Source organism: Scyliorhinus canicula, chromosome 11, assembly GCF_902713615.1.
Source record: "Scyliorhinus canicula chromosome 11, sScyCan1.1, whole genome shotgun sequence".
Classification (NCBI taxonomy): domain Eukaryota; kingdom Metazoa; phylum Chordata; class Chondrichthyes; order Carcharhiniformes; family Scyliorhinidae; genus Scyliorhinus; species Scyliorhinus canicula.
The window spans coordinates 142,473,526-142,490,665 of record NC_052156.1 but is presented as its reverse complement, the minus strand read 5'-3'; the positions used below and the strand labels follow the sequence as shown (position 1 = coordinate 142,490,665).

Here is a 17,140-nt window from a genome sequence, read left to right as displayed (position 1 = left end):
TTTCTAAAATTTTCTGTTTTAGTTTCGATTTTCTGCCAAGTTTATAGCCACATGCCAGTGATCAGCGTGAAAAGATGTTGGCTTATCTCAACACCTTTCCAGATGAACAATGTGGAATACAGTGCTTATTGGATCTCTCATTGTAAACACGTCAGGATGTATTTTCTTCTGGTCACGAATATGAGCCCAGGAAGATAGTATTAAAAAATCAAACAATCAATTTTGTACACATGCTTCTCATTCACGTTTGACCTGTAGGAAAAAACATATCAAGTGGTGATACTGACCCCAATCCACACAAGAATATTTTCTGTTTCTGCAAGTTAATTTTGTTCTTCTGTTCCTGTGATTGAGATGTTTTATAAAACATCCAGCCAACTTAGCACCTGGGGTTGGTGGGGGGTGGGGGGTGCGGGGCTAGCTGTCTGAGAATTCCTCCCCCCCCCCATATTATAAGTGGGCTGCATATATGCAGTTGTTTGAGGTACTGGACGATTAACCAGACAATTATAAATATTGTGTTTTCAAAGTATTGCTCATCTTTGAAAACACAACATTTAGAATTGCCTGTTCCATCATCCAGTGCCTCAAATACACTTTGCCTTCGTCAAATTTCCCCCTTCTTCCCTTAAGGGTCATTAGCTTTGCTTATATATTCCTAAAGCAGGATATATTTTCAGAGTCTTCCTGGTATTTTTTTTTTTGCTTCTTCGCACAGCCGTGAAATTATTTCTTTCAGTCAGCTCAGCTTCTAAGGCAATTTACTGATCTACAATGTGGCTATTAGAGTTAAAAGAGGGATATACGATTCGTGGGTGGAAAAGTATGTGCTAAGTTAATTTAATACAAAGGTTGTATAGATGCAGCATATTACCCTATTCTGAGACCCAGATGTTTAGTATTTGTTAAGGGCTTCTATATTCATGTTGACTTTTTAAAAAAATCATTAACGAGAGGTGAGAGAAGCAAGGGAAATCTAGTTGAGGGACATGTTTAGCAGTAATATTAAATATGTTGTTTTATTATAAATGATGCTGGAATCTAAGTGTGCAGAGGATATGGAATTATCACATTGGATTACATAGGATGTACGGCACAGAAACAGACCATTCGGTCTACACCAGTGTTTATGCTCCACTGAAGCCTCCTGCATCATTAGAAGTAACTACAGAAAAATTAATTGGTTTAATGTGGAGCATTACGTGATCAGGTATTTTGGATAGAAAACCAAGTGTACATTTAATGAAAAGATACTGAAGGGTGTGGACAAACAGAGACGTCTTTGAATGTGGAAAGCAGCTGGATAAAGCCATAACAAAGACCACCGGACTTTTGATTATATAAATCGAGACTTTAAAATGCAGGATCAAATAGGCAACAGTAACTTTATTTAGGCTTTAGTTCGACTACTGTATGCAATTTTATGGAGAGAGCACAATATTAAAAAACCATTAAAGTCAAAATAAATATTCTATTCATCGCGATGATACTTAGACTGAGGGACTGAGCTGCTGTGTTGTTTAACTGTAATTTGACTTCATGCTTAAGGCAATAATGAATGAATAATTGAACATTTCTCTTCAAAATTCTCTTTGTTGAAGCCAGATTTTGTTGTGGTTACAAACGAGTATCCTGAGCCCTTGTATTGTACTCTCTCTCCTCCACAGCATAGCTGTCAATCTGACGGTAACGCCATGTATTTCCATGGGACAGAGGCACTGATTTTAACTTTGTAACAACCAGGGATGTTGATCTTTTGGACCGAAGGCATTGTAACACAGTGGTGGAGGAGTTTGAAAGTCAGCCTGCAGGGTAAGTGCTTGTTATCTCTAGTACTCTGAATATGTGTACAGCTATCTAGGGGATAAGTGAGATTCAAAGAAGGGTTGCATTAGCCCCACACATACATATTTAAAGTACAGCTGGATGTCAAAGAAATTTGCTGAGAAAAGGAATTAAATATTTGTAGTGGGATGTAAAGGACGCGCTGGGAAAAAAAATTAACTCTTTATTACCATTATAAGTTCAAAGAGAAACAATCATAGCTGTTTGCTTCAGAGCAGGAGAAAAATAATCTTCAGTCAATTCACTGCTACAGGAGTACACTCTGTACACTTGCTTTGTAGAAAAAGCACTTGACAGCACAGAGAATTTGATTCCCTGAACCTATTCTCAGTGAGTACCCTCATTCAATTGACTCCACAAGGAAAAGCATGCACCACCCTCGTGGGGGAGTTTCATTTTCAGTTAACCCAGCGAGAGTCCAGATATTTGAGATATCAGGCAATTTTAATCTGAGTGACTGTGAAATATCTTTGTGTAACATGGGGAGAAATTTCACATTTCCAACATCTGCAGTATTTTGTAAAAGGAAAAAAAGTTCTCTTTCGATTGGAGCAAAATTGTAACTGCGTCAATAAAGTATGGATTTTGATTTTACTACAAATAGTACTTTGAGGAGATCAGTCCATTAATGTTACCCACTGTTTTCTTCCAGTACAATATGTACAAATGTCCCACACTCTGAGGTCAGTGATGTCTGTCACCTACCTGTGTAGTCAATTGGACATGCCAAGCCTTGATTTTCTGATATTTCATCCGTATTATCATCTATCATTAATTTGGGGGAGGTGGTGGTGTAGTGGTAATACTATTGAACTAGTGATCCAGAGGCCCAGACTAATGCTCTAGTGACATGGGTTCAAACAGGGCAGCACGGTAGCATGGTGGTTAGCATAAATGCTTCACAGCTCCAGGGTCCCAGGTTCGATTTCTGGCTGGGTCACTTTCTGTGCGGAGTCTGCACGTCCTCCCCGTGTGTGCGTGGGTTTCCTCCGGGTGCTCCGGTTTCCTCCCACAGTCCAAAGATGTGCGGGTTAGGTGGATTGGCCAGGCTAAATTGCCCTTAGTGTCCTAAAAACAAGGTTAATGGGGGTTGTTGGGTTACTGGTATAGGGTGGATACGTGGGCTTGAGTGGGGTGATCATTGCTCGGCACAACATCGAGGGCCGAAGGGCTTGTTCTGTGCTGTACTGTTCTAATTCTAATTCTAATTCTAATTCAAATCTCACCATGGCAGCTGGTGAAATTTAAAACTCAATGAATTCATAAATCTGGGGCATAACGTAGTATATAAACTATCATTGATTGTTGTAAAATCCTATCTAGTTCGTTAATGTCCTTCAGGAAAATAAATCACCATCCGTACCTGGTCTGCCCTACATGTGACTCCGGACCCACAGCAATGTGGTTGACCCTTAACTGCCCTCTGAAATGGCCTAACAAGCCACACAGTTCAAAGGCAATTAGGGATGGCCAACAAATGCTGGCCTTGTCAATGATACCCCCATACCATAGAATCATCATAGAATTATCATAGAATTTACAGTGCAGAAGGAGGCCATTCGGCCCATCGAATCTGCACCGGTGCTTGGAAAGAGCACCCTACCCAAAGTCAACACCTCCACCCTATCCCCATAACCCAATAACCCCACCCAACACTAAGGACAATTTTGAACACTAAGGGCAATTTAACATGGCCAATCCACCTAACCTGCACATCTTTGGACTGTGGGAGGAAATCGGAGCACCCGGAGGAAACCCACGCACACACGGGGAGGATGTGCAGACTCCACACAGACAGTGACCCAAGCCAGAATCAAACCTGGGACCATGGAGCTGTGAAGCGTTTGTGCTATCCACAATGCTACCGTGCTGCCCTATAATGCTACCATGCTGCCCTACAATGCTACCGTGCTGCTGGAGGAATAAAGAAAAAATATTCTTATTTCCAACTTACGAACATATGTACTTGGGGAACAGAGTAGGCCACGCGACCCCTCGAATCTGCTTTGAGATTCAATAAGATCTGATTATAGGCTGATCTGATTGTAACCTTGACTACACATGCCCAGAACCCCCGATAAACTTTCATCCTCTTGCTTATCAAGAATCTATCTACCTCTGCCTTCACCCTGCTTCCACTGTCCTTTAAGGGAGAGACTTCCAAAGACTCACGACTCTCTGTGAGAAAAACCTTTCCTCATCTCTGTCTTAAATTGGCCAACCCCATATTTTTAAATCCTGACCCACTAGTTCTCGGATCTCCCACAAGGGGAAATATCCTTTCCACATCCACCCTGTCAAGACCCCTCAAGATCTTAGATGTTTTAATCAAGTCGCATCTTACTCTTTAAAACTCCAGCGGATGCAAGTCTAGCTTGTCCAACCTTTCCTCATTAGACGTCCCTCCCATTCAAGGTATTATAATAAGCAAAATACTACAGATGCTGGAATCTGAAACAAGAATAGAGAATGCTGGAAAAATGCAGCAGGTCTGGCAGCATCTGTAGAGAGAGAAAACTGAATTTAATGTTTCAAATTTGACTTTTCATCCGAACTAAAGAGAGGGAAAAGGTGTTGGATGTTATACTGTAGCTGGAGAGGCTGTACCCAGGTCTCGGCCATGTTGCTACCTGGCCCTAATGGCAACTGGAAAATGCCATTCAGCTTCTGTGGAGTGGAGGAGTGGACTTAACAGACCCTTTAATAGACCTGTGGATAGGCAGCTGTCATCGCCTCCCCTCCCCCAACCACACGCCCACCCCAACCCCCCAACCCATCAATCCTCCTGGAATGAATATTGACCTGCAGGTGGGGCAGGTGGGGCCATAGTGAAAGGCTAGCCGCCCAACCAGTGGGAAATTGCAGTCTGATGGGTCTTTAGTCATTGAAAATTCATCCCCCAATGTAAGCATTTAACAGTAGGTTGGATCGATGGCTGAAGAAGAATTGAATAAAAGGATATGGAAATAGCGAGAGTACATGGGAGTGCTAGCTGTGTACAGCCTGTTTCTATATTGTAATATCTTTGTAATTCTCCTATCGCTGCTTATTGACTGCTTCTCCTCTTCCTTTCTTTCTGCTCTGTGCAGTGTCTCAGGATATTTACTGCATTAGAGATGTTGTGCTAGAATAAATTATTATTGAAGATATGAAGAGAGAGATTAGGATTATTGCCCCCAACAAAGAGTTGGTGAGCATTCCTGTTGTAGATTTTCTTTGCAATTCCCTGTATTTATCTTCACCGAATACAGTCTAGTTGCGTACTGTCTAATTCCTGTAGCATCTCCTTAAACTGAGTGGATTCCTGGCGATTTTCAAACAAAACTCCACAATATTGACAAATAGATAATGGATTTAGAATTTTTTTATTGGGCCTAAATCAGTCTGTTCAATCAGAATTAACATTTTTATTCAAAGGTACGAACGATGCTATATAAATGCTGATTCTTTATATCTGCTTAATGGCGCCATCCGAAACATGAATATGCTTTTTTCTTTCAGACGCTAACTAGCTTACAGTGCATTTCTAGGGTTTTCTGCTTTTGGTTCGGGTGTTTGGCATTTGAGATTGTTTTATTTTGCTCTGTCGTCCCCTGCCTTGTTCTTTACAAATACCAAAAGCTGATATCAGTGTTCAGTCTGACATTGGTACACAAGCCATGGCTGCAGGTTGGGAGTCCGAGACTCCACTGACATCAGGGTTTTAAATAGGTCTGTGGGAAAAATAATCTTGCAGTTTAAACGAGTGACCTGTAGTAATCTGCGGAGCTAGACATGTTTTTAGTTGGGACTGACCAGATCTCCAATTAGTGCTTTGTTTCACAGTGAGAATCGTTAACTCAATCCCTTTCTACCTTGGTATATCATTTAACATTGCTTGCTAATTCAGGTATTTATTGCTGAAAATCATCAATGTCACTTTGTAATAAACATTTTCTGCAGGAAAATCTCCTTTGTTCGCTCGAGTGACTGTTAGCAAAGTCACATTCCACAAGTTGTATCCTTTAAACCCCAGATTAACGTTTCATATCTTGCCCTGGGGTTAAGAAAAGTGTGTTTACATTAACATTCCTAATCATTATTTTTATCAAGCCTGACAACAAACTTTATTCAAAGTTGAACTGACCCACTTTTCAGCTTTTAAAACAATAAGTGCGTTTGCTCCTGATGTTTATAAAGCAAAGTGGGATTTAAGTGTTATCGCCATTGTAATTAAAGTAGAAACAGGCTGTGCTGGCTGTTTATCGCAATCTTTCTCCCCACAGCTGGGAAATATCAGGAGCTGTCATTGGCTCCAAGTGTGGCGTACTGGGGTCAGGCTCATCTCTTGTGTTCTTCAAGATGGAGACCGAGAGTATTTGCACACCATTTCTGGACACTACTAATGATGGAAATCTCAGATTTTACTTTAGCATGGGTGAGTAAATGGAAAAGACAGGATGCATGGTGGACAGTGATTACATTTGTTTGCTTTGTATGTCCACTTTCTCTGAAATATAATGTTTAACTCTTCACCAAAATGGGTTTTTGTGATCACCTTCAGGAAGATTGAAGAAGTCTGCGTGCCAAAGATCATGAATATCTAGTTCAGATCACATGTGAAGGAAATAATGTAAATCTGTGAAATATATTGGCGTGGATTCTCTGTTCCCGAGACAAAGGGCTGGATTCACTGATTTGGAGGCTAGATGCCGACGCCGACCTGGGAACTGTGGTGTTTTACGACTGAAAAAGCGGCGCCGATCCCTCACCGTTCCTGCGACCGGTGACGGGGCCATGCTGAGTGAAACTCCTGGCTCCCAGGAAAAAAAAGTTGGAGAATGGCAGGGTCCATGGCCACGCATGCACACGGCGATGACCTGCAGCGGTCGGGCCGTAGAACATGGCACTGGTCGTGCATGGACACGACCTGCCAAATACTGTCCCCCTGACCACCCCCCCACCAGTCTTCCCAACCCTCGCGGAAGCCCCGCCCGGCCAGCAGCATGGCCCCAGGCCAACTGTTGCGGAACTGGACAAGTCTGCAGACACCAAGCCGTGTTCCCAACCGCTGAGACCACAAGTGAATCGCGCCGTCAGGAACTCAGTCCATCGGCGGCGGTGAATCACGGAGGCCCCGGAGTGTAGGGTGTCAGGCCCGCTAATGATATGCCAATGGTGATTAAATGGCATGTGATGAACGATGCATTTACGCCATTTTTGGTGCACCGGAGGATTCTGATTTGGTGTCAAAACGGCGCCTACAGCGATTTTGGCGTCGGAGACTATTCTCCGCCCAATTACGATTCGCGATTTCAGGCATCAGCCGGCATTGAGTCCTGTCCAAAGTATACATGAAGAAGCTTCAAATCCCCGACAGCCTTTGAAATGCAAAACTCCCATTCAATTGCACGCTTGAATGCATCCCAAGTACCCTACTTTGTTGCCAACCACAGTGTTTATAAACACTCTTGCTATGATTGACAGCTTCTCTCCACATTAAAAGCAGCTGAATGGTTTCACTTCCTTATTCGCAGTAGAAAGCACTTAGCTCCTTTTGATATGGTGAGGAGCTGTCAATCATAGTAAAAGTGTTTATAAACATTGTGGTTAGCATCAAAGCAGGGTAATGGAGATGTATTCAAATGTGAAGGGAAAGATAGATAAACGATCCTCCAAGCACCTTTCTTTGGACCAATAAAACTGTCAATCACTGGCAAGTGAAATGTATTGTTGTGTGAAATTGAATGGAATATTTGCATTTCAAAGGCTGTCAATGGATTTGATTTGTACTGACACTTATAACAGCTGCTGCTTTGAACACGTTTGTCTGAGGCAGCAGATGCTAGGGAAGGGTAAGTTAAAATGCAGTGATCCTTCAATGCACTGCTTAGACTGTTCCAATTTTCAGGCAGGGGTGACTGCTGGGGATCTTTGATGGGGGTCTCTGATTGGGGGCTGGGGGCAGATTGGCAGGGGAGGGGGTCGGGTCACCCTCATGTGTGAGTGCTTTGGGGAAGGGTGATCCACTATTCTCATGGAGGGAGGGGAGGATGCCCCTACTTGTCAATGGGATGGGGCAGGACTTGCATTGTAGGGGGAGAGGGGCCTTCCGATGGTCTTTAGGCGGCACTACATTATGCACTGACCTCTTGACCCACCTTGGGGACCATCGTGTCAGGGCCATGCTTGGGTAAACTTGTACCAAAGCCCATCCGGTGGATTCCCCACTGTAGGGGGCAGTGCATAACGGGGGGAGGGGCACGGTGAAGTGGGCTTTCAGCCCCTTAATTATATTGAGATGGATGCAAATCGGTGATTTGTATCATCCCGTTGGTACGGGTGGAAAATGCGCTGAGGCCGCCGGTGGGGGATCAGAGCATTGCAATGGGACGCTAAATCCGTTTTTATGGGGACGCTCCATTCTCCGAACAATCGGGAATGCTAATCACTGCATCAGATCATGGAGAATTCACCCCATTGTTACACCCCTAGGTTATACTGCTATGTAATTCAATATTGGGCTGCATACATATCCTTAAACATAAGATGATTAGACCACTTTTGGGAATGAATGGCAATGTTTTGACAGGGGGAATATTTAAGGCAGATCCTAAGCTTTACCTATAAAAGCCTCAAAATAAAGATCAGTCTTTTGCTTAATCCTCCTGTTTATTCTGAACATTTCTCCTTCTCTGTTAGGAACACATAGGAATGGCTGTGGAGTTTTGAGGCCAACTCCCTATAATTCCTTTTTAGCATTGCATCTCTGCAGCAAGATTTTCCTTTGATTTGTCTGTAGTTCCGATGTATTCAATGCAGATACAGACATCCAGTTGCCTTGCAATCAGACTTTAATTGTTTTTGTAACTATATATTTATAAGGCCAACCTGATGGAGCAGTGTGATTTTAATTGTATCTATGAACCAGACCAAATAAAAAAATGTAACTAAATACTGGGTAGTTTATTTTACATTTTGTATTTCCAGACGTTGTGTGATCGGATAGTTTGCCGGTGGCCATGTTTACATGGAAAATAATATTCTATCTCTTTCTATCAGGGAGTGGTTCATGTAATCCCGGGGATTCCCATGAAAACGATGTCACGCTCTATGCCATGGTTGAGGGTAGAAAAGAGCACATTTTGGATGTGTTGCCTTTTTCATCCTTTAGGGTAGGTAGAATTGCTGCATCTAATTAAAATGGTTAATATTAAATATCCAATGTTTTAAAATTGTTATTCGGGATAACAATGTAAATTTGAGTGTGCATGGGTAACTAAATTCCATCGCATCAAACCAAGATGCACATGTTTTCATTGAACAGTTTTTGCCCCCCTCCCCCCAGCTCAATGAAGGTAAGGATGGGAAAGATAGTTTTGACATAGTGATGGGGTACAGGTTCAATCTCCAGCTTCTGTTCTGCTACATTTCCAATCACCGCCACATTGACACTGTCGTGCGGCAGTTAGAGGGCAGCCAGCTTCTCCAGGGAGACGGAAAAGTGAAGAGAGAGTTGTCCGCTGTCCCTATCTCCTGTCAACCATGAAAGAAAGGCATTAGGAGGAGTCTGCCTGTAAGTGACAAATTGGTGGGAGGTGTATGTTCAAGGAGGTCAGAAAGGGATACATGCCCTTAAAATCTTAGATTCAAACATTAATAATGTATTAACGAATAAGAAATATTACTTTGTGGTAATATTCATCTGTGTGTATATTTAATTATAATATGACAGTCTTTAAATAGTTGCTTAGGATGAGTGAAGGAATTCACACTCTCTATGTAGTTTCAGAATTACTCAGCCAGGGAGTACAATTTATTACTTATAGTTCCCCATTTTGTCCCATGCTTATTTGTTTCCAAGAGTCTCTTTGAGCTCAAGAGGGGTGTGAGGTGTGAAAGTTTCTTTGTTTCAGTAGCAATCGAGCAAGATCCTCAATAGTCATCAGTATTTTTAATACTATCTCATATCCGAACAATTGATGCATGACAATTCTTGGTTAATTTTAGTGTATTTAGATACATGACAATGTTCACTGGGTTTGTTATGTGTCAGGCTTTAAAAACTCTGAAATGTATTATGAAGTTCACCTGACCTATAACTCTTTGTTGAATCTGGCTAGGATGAGCATAAGAGCCTAACCTTCAGATGTGATTCAACCGTCTTCCCGGAAACTTTAATCAACATAAGCTTTATTCCAAGGAATCAGTTAACCTTTATATAAACACACAGCAAGAATTTGTATCAATTACAAACATAAAGACACCCCACAGCTACAGTAATCTATGTATCACACTTGATGAATTCCCCTTAACTGTTCCAATTCAAAAACAAAATTCCATAAACCAAAAAGCTCTTTTCAAGGGTGTGGCCCAGCACTCTGCATTCTCATTTGACTAAGATTGGCTTTTCTGAGATTCTGACTCTGTCTCACCAGCAGGTTTAAATCCTTATGGAAAGTTTTTAAGTTACCAAAACAGCAGGTAGCTATAATCAATGTTTTTTTTTTTACTGGAACGGTAAAATGAAATAGAGAGACAGGAGCAAAATACTTATTTCTCCCTGAGTCCACAGGAGTCCAAATGTGAAAGCAAAATCAAAAACAGCCCACAGAGCCACAGCCAAGCTCCACCCACACAATGACATCACTGAGGCTATGTGATAAGACAAAAACCTTTCTTAAAGGGACACTCACATGACAGCTTACATTAATGGATTAAAAGAGAGGACTACATGGTTAACCTTTTGTTATTGTTTACAGAAACCAGCCCTGGTTTCAGTTGCTATTGCTCCAGAACTGCAGACATCAGCCACAAAGTTCTGCTTGAAACAAAAGAGTCACCAAGGGCTGAACAGGAATGTGTGGGCTGTAGACTTCTTCCACATTCTACCTGTGATGCCACCGTCACCTTCTCACTTAACAGAGTTTTCAATCAACATGGGCTGTGGATCTCATCAACCAGGCAACAGGTAACAACAATCTGATCAGCTGGTGAAGTTTTCTCAGTTTAACAACTTCTCAAATGGTACGCAGCTCCCCTGGTGGTTCAAATTGTCAATTGTGAGATCTGCAGACCAGGAAGGTGCTTGGTTTAATCCCTGGTCACTGGATTGAGATTTCTCCATTATTCCTGAGCAATATTCCCATTTAGAAATGTCACACAACTGAAGCAATGCAACTTGACAGATAGCTGGGAAAGCCAGCATGCATCTTGATGCCAAAACCTGGGATTGAATCAGGGACCTTTAGATCTTTAGTCTAATACTCTCCCGACTGATCTATTTTGGCTAATCACAACTGAAGAAATAATATTCTTCTTAATTTCTATAGTAATAAAGGATCTTTAATGCTGTGCTTCGTCATTGGGGACCATCTTTCCAATACTTTAAATATTCACTGATTAGATAGTTGAAGTATTTGGTTATGGATTAATGAAAAGCCCTGGATCTGTCTGCACTGAAAATGTATTCAGTTTGTGCTTTCAGTGACTTGCTGCCCCGATCAAATAAATGTAATTCCAGTGAGCTGATGAACACATGTTTTAGTTCAGAAAATCCAGGACACACAACAGAAAAGTGTGACCGTGTCCAAACTTGAGAATTAGAGCTGATAAATGCACAGGTCTAACAATACACTTGGAGCATGAGGCTGAAGCTCCATTTCCCTGAGTCGGAAGCTGGAGATTTGGGAAGGATTCTCTGCTGGCCGACGCCAATTTCGTAATCGACGATCAGGTGGAGATTCCTTTTTTCTGACCGAATCGGGAATGATGCCTGTTTTCGGATGCTCCGCCCGCTCCAAAACAACATCATCAAGGAGCATGCTGCACGCCGTTGGGATGGCCTCAGAACGTTACCTGAAGACCTTCCCCCAATGCGTCGTTCCGATGGGCTGAGTCCCCAACCGCGTGGGGCACATGTGGTCTCAGCGGTCGGGGACCCAGCGTGGCCTGTGGACTGCGTCCAGCACCACCAGTTGGGTGGGAGTCGTGCTGCTGGCTGGGGGTCTACGGCGAGGGCAGGGGGACTGGTGGGGTTGGCCTGGGGTGACGAGGGGGTGTCCAGGGGGGCACTATCTGGCAGGTCGGGTACCCCATGCACGGCTGGGGTGGTCTGCCCATGTATGTAAGGGTCAATGTCCCCATTGTGCATTTGTATGGCAGTCTGCCTGTGTATGTAAGGATCACTGTCCCCATTGTGCCTTTGTATGGCAGAGCAATCCACTGCCGTTGCTTCAAAACCTATAGTAAAGTTGCCATAGTCCCAGATGACCAGAGGCTGCATTCCCCTTTGAGGGGGAGAACTGACTGGTGGTGATTTCACCTGAAGATCACCACACCTCAGGCAAGGGGCAAAGTTGAGAAGGCGGAGCCTTCATGAATAACCTCAGCCGGTATGGGAATTGAACCCATGCTATTGGCTTCGCTCTGCATCACGAACCAGCTGTCCAGACAACAGAACTAAACCGCCCCCCTTTTAAACCCTGTAGGATCATCTGAAAAAGAAGTATTTGGCTATTCCACTTGTTCATAAAAGTAACTCGACTCTTCTGGGATCAATTCCCCTTCCCTCCCAAAGTTTTGGGATTTTTCAGAAGGCCTCTGCCGAACTCGTGCCCGCTCTCAGCTTTGCTCTGAAGCCTCATAAGACCTCTCAGATTTTACAGCCTGAATTAGCCCCAATTGCCCCTTAGCCCCATTTCGTTGTGTTAGATTATTCTTTGTGAAGGAAAGTGATGATCACTTTTTTTTTAACCTTTCTGTGACCCCAGCATAAGTTTGGAGTTTTCGACTAACCATGGACGATCCTGGTCTCTACTGCACATGGAGTGTCTGCCTGATCTGTGCACAGGCCCGCACCATCCCCACAGCTCCGTCTATTCTTCTGAAAACTATAGTGGGTAAGGATCTAACTAACAATCCATTATTGTCTTTGATTTGTTTAAAATTGTAACTTTTAAAAGTTGACATTCCAGAGCAGAATGATTCACAGCCTAAAACTAATCACAGAAAGTCAACATGGGATCTGAACCCTCTCTTTTAAAAAAGATGAATTTTTTTTTAAGGGACTGCACAAATATTTTTGCGGGTTGATGTACCTTTTAGTCACATGAGAGTTGCCCCGATTCCCTTTAATTCCAGCAGAGAATTCAGGGTTATTAAAGCAAAATATTTGTAAATGTGAAAAAAAAAATAGAAAATTCTGGAGAAAAAGGTCTGGCAGCGTCTGTGGAGAGAGAAACAGAGCATGTATTTCGTGTCCATATGACTCACCTTCAGACCAGGGTTCCAGGGTTGCTGTGCAACCCCACCTTTCCGTCTTTAAAAATGAATGGACAGTTTCCCTAATGTTCTTCTGTGCGAGTGTACTGGAAACAAAAAGACTGTGGATTTGAACCATTCAGGAGAGCACACTAGTTGGTGTTGCCTGTGTATTTATGCAGACGTGTGGGATGGGGTGGAGAGAGGGATGGCTCTTGGCCACTCAACTGAAAATCAATCAGGCAAGAAAGCAGAATAATTAGAAATAATAATTACAAAACAAGAGAAGTAAACTGCTGCAAAATAATACCAATCATGTGACCCACAGAAGTTTTTCTTCGGCAGTATTAAGTTTTTATTTGGAAATTATTTAGGCCTGATCTCACCAAGCATGACAATGGCTTTCTACGGTTAATTTTGATGGTCAGGACTTTTCTCTGACTTTCTGCTGGTTTTACAGAGCTAGAGGAAGGGTAGAGAATTAAGCAGAGTTTCCAAAACCAGATCCCTGCACATTTTCATGTCCAACATCGCTTCTGTCAGACACCCAAACCATCCACAGGACAGAAATGAAAAAAAAATGAAATGAAAGGACAGATACATTCAAGAGAGGAGTTAATGTTCAGGAACCTCGATTCACATTTTAGTTGTTATCGCCGTATCACCAATAGATGGTTAGTAACATCACAAGCCACATATTTAGTGTTGTTAGAGCTAGCATAAAGTAACACATTTTTAAAATGCTAAAAGCAGCCATTTGAATTGATAACGGGGTCATCAATTTTTAAAAATAAATTTGAAGTGCCCAATTCTTTCCTTTTCCAATTAAGGAGCAATTTAGCGTGGCCGATCCACCTACCATGCACATCTTTGGGTTGTGGGGGTGAGACCCACGCACACACGGGGAGAATGTGCAAACTCCACATGGACAGTGACCTGCTGGGACCTCGGCGCCGTGCGGCAGCAGTGCTAACCACTGCCCCACCATGCCGCGGAGATAATGGTGTCATCAATGAAGGTGCCCATCAGTTTAGCCTTCTAAGTATGGCTGCTTAATGCCTAATCCCCCCCCTGTCTTTACTCCCCCCACACCCCCGTTAGCACCCCACCAGCAGCAAACTACACAAGTGCAGGACACTTGGGGCAGTGACTGGTCAGTCAAATAGGGAGAGCCACATTCTGCCATACTCCTGCAAGTGACTGAACTAACTGAACTGATAAACGTACCAAAACTGAAGCTGTAGTCATTTGAAAACTTGTATGTTATCCTGTATTGAAGGTGGAGTCGTATAACCATTCCTCTACCATATGCTGCACTTACCACTGGGACCAGGTTTCGCTGGAGCCAGATGGGCTCAGTCGCAGGAAATATGTGGGCAATTGACAACGGTTAGTAACATCATGTTTTTTAGAACTAAAACAACACCAAAAAGTCAGCATGATTTCGAATAACCAAGTCGTGTTCAACCATTTATTTTCTTGCATACTCATTTGGTTTACTTGCATTTCCTTGACTGTTTAAACTTCATTACGGACAATAACAAATTTCAGATAGGCAGCACACTCTGCAGTCCTACTTTTATGCTGCTTTATGTCCCAACAAATTTTTACCATGAGCTATTTTTTAAAATTTGTATCATGCTTTATTTAAACAAAGGTTTAAAAATAAAGAAAATGGTATCTCACTGGGTAAAATTGTCCAAGAGTCTCAGTGTGTCTCAACTGGGAAACAACTGGCCCTAGTTCTCGATCCTGGCTGCGCTCCAGCTGCCCCTGCCTGAAGTACATCTGTGTAGACTTTAGATTTGGACAATGCTCGGCTCGGGTTTTGAACTCTGCACATGACCTACCACCAGCCCAATGATAACAGTCCAAATTCAAACAGTAGTCACCTGTGAGAAACAGTAGAGAATTGAGGCTCCCTTTGAAACAAATTAATTGACTCCATTCAGTGGGGGAATGGTAACTGGGGAAAACCAGAGGTTTAAAAAAAAAGGAGTGAAAACTTAATTGACAAAGGATAGTGGCAGATATAATTGGCATTAACCGCATCACTGTTCATATTTCCATTAATAAATTTCTCCTGTTCATAATTTTTTTTAAAAAGTCAGTGTGAGGACAAAAGAGGTCATCTCATCTCAGTTATGTCGAGCAACCTTTTTCTCAATGTCCCATGTTCACCCAATACCATAACATTCATTCCCTGTGCCAATCTTGTAAACTAACATTCCAAACTGACACTGCAATAGTCTAATCTTTGTGATGTTTAATTCCTTCTGCAGTCTACATTGGCCCTGCGTGTTACAAATTGTGTTCTGGTCGAGGTCGATGTACTACCAATGGATGCAAGTAAGTGGAAACCTCATTATTCTCTATTATTTCATCTAAGTCTAAACACGACTTTGTGATATCACCAACAAATTAAAACATTCTTACGGACCTAATTCCTTCGATAATTAACCTTGCTTCAGTAACCCTAATCTCTCACCCATGTGGCAGGCAAAATAAAGCAGAACTGTTTATTTAACTGGGAGCTGTCTAGCAATACAGCACAGTGAGCTTTAAATAAACTTCCTGTAGATTATGTCTTGTTGGACCCAATTTAGTCCTAATCTTGAAAAATGTCACAACCCCCCCCCCCCCCCCCCCCCCCCCCCAGTCAGGCTAACTGGTAAAGCAACTGTGGAAATAACTGGCAGAGCTTTACTTTTTCTCATAGGCAGGAGTATGTGGCTACACGCTGGCCATGTAATTTTCTGTCTCAAATTAATCAAGACATCATAATTGTGAACTCATGCAGGGCCCGATTCTCCGCCCCCCACGCCGGGTGGGAGAATAGCGGGAGGGCCTTCCGGCATTTTTCACGCCCTCCCGCTATTCTCCCCCCCACGCCCGACCCACGCCACGAATCGCAGCTCGCCGTTTTTTTACGGCGAGCGGCGATTCTCCGAGGCCGATGGGCCGAGCGGCCAGGCTTTCACGCCCGTTTCAACACAGCAGCAAACACACCTGCTCGCTGCCGTCGTGAAACGGGTGCCAGATGCACATTTGGGGCATCTGGGGGCCCGATTGGCACAGCAGTACCACGGCCGTGCCAAGGGGGGCATAGGCCCGCGATCGGTGCCCACCGATCGCGGGCCTGCACTCTTTTCCATCGCCGCCCCGCAAGATCAAGCCGCCACGTCTTGTGGGGCGGCTGAGGGAAAAGATGGCAACTGCGCATGCGCGGGTTGGGGTTGTCCAACCTGCGCGTGTCGGCCGCGTCAACCGGCGTGACGCTTGACGTGCGGCCTTGACGACCGTCGTCAAGGCCGCGCCGCCATGACACACGTAGCCGTGCTCCTAGCCCCGCCCGGGGGGGAGAATCGGCCCCGGAAGTGGGCGTGAAGGCTGCTGTGGGTCACGGCCTGTCCCACGGCAGCCTTTACGATTCTCCGCATTTCCGGAGAATCTCGCCCACAGTGTTTGATGAAACAATTGTCCGAGGTATTTTCAGTGGAGATGTTGGGGGAAGATTCTCTGTTGCCTGAAGCCGATATCATAATCGACGATCAGGCAGAGAATCCTTTCTGACGCCCAAATCGGGAGCGGCGCTGATTTGACATGGGTTTTCGAGTCTCCGCCCCCTCAAAACCGGGGTCAACCGGGGTGCCGCACACCGTTGGAATGGCATCGGCAGGCCCTTCCCCAGTGCTTCGCCGCCGATGGGCCGAGTTCCCGACCGCGCGGCTGACGTGTAGTCTGAGCGGTCGGGAATCCGACGGAACATCCCAACGGCCGGAGCATTCCAGCCCTTATTTTTGTATGGCAACAGGTACAATTTGAAAATTTTGCTTCTCATTCCCACGGTTCCGAAAAATACTCCTGAGCTCTGGAGTATTGATCACAGTAAGAAGTCTTACAACACCAGGTTAAAGTCCAACAGGTTTGTTTCAAACACGAGCTTTCGGAGCACGGCTCCTTCTTCAGGTGAATGGAAAGGCTTTCCATTCACCTGAAGAAGGAGCCGTGCTCCGAAAGCTCGTGTTTGAAACAAACCTGTTGGACTTTAACC

The 17,140-nt window shown here is 43.8% G+C and overlaps 1 protein-coding gene and 1 non-coding gene across 2 annotated transcripts in view; one reads left to right on the top strand and one right to left on the bottom strand.

The window, feature by feature from the left end:
- Nucleotides 1–17,140, top strand: part of LOC119973445 (reelin-like) — a 415,628-nt gene that overhangs the window by 200,299 nt on the left and 198,189 nt on the right. Inside the window, 8 exon segments of the mRNA XM_038811578.1 lie at nucleotides 1,668–1,710; nucleotides 1,713–1,812; nucleotides 6,111–6,262; nucleotides 8,887–8,999; nucleotides 10,587–10,795; nucleotides 12,597–12,725; nucleotides 14,366–14,475; nucleotides 15,369–15,435. Of these exon segments, the coding sequence (XP_038667506.1) occupies nucleotides 1,668–1,710; nucleotides 1,713–1,812; nucleotides 6,111–6,262; nucleotides 8,887–8,999; nucleotides 10,587–10,795; nucleotides 12,597–12,725; nucleotides 14,366–14,475; nucleotides 15,369–15,435 (923 nt within the window).
- trnaf-aaa lies at nucleotides 11,042–11,114 on the bottom strand. The gene has a single exon. It is a non-coding gene; the product is annotated as a tRNA-Phe (tRNA).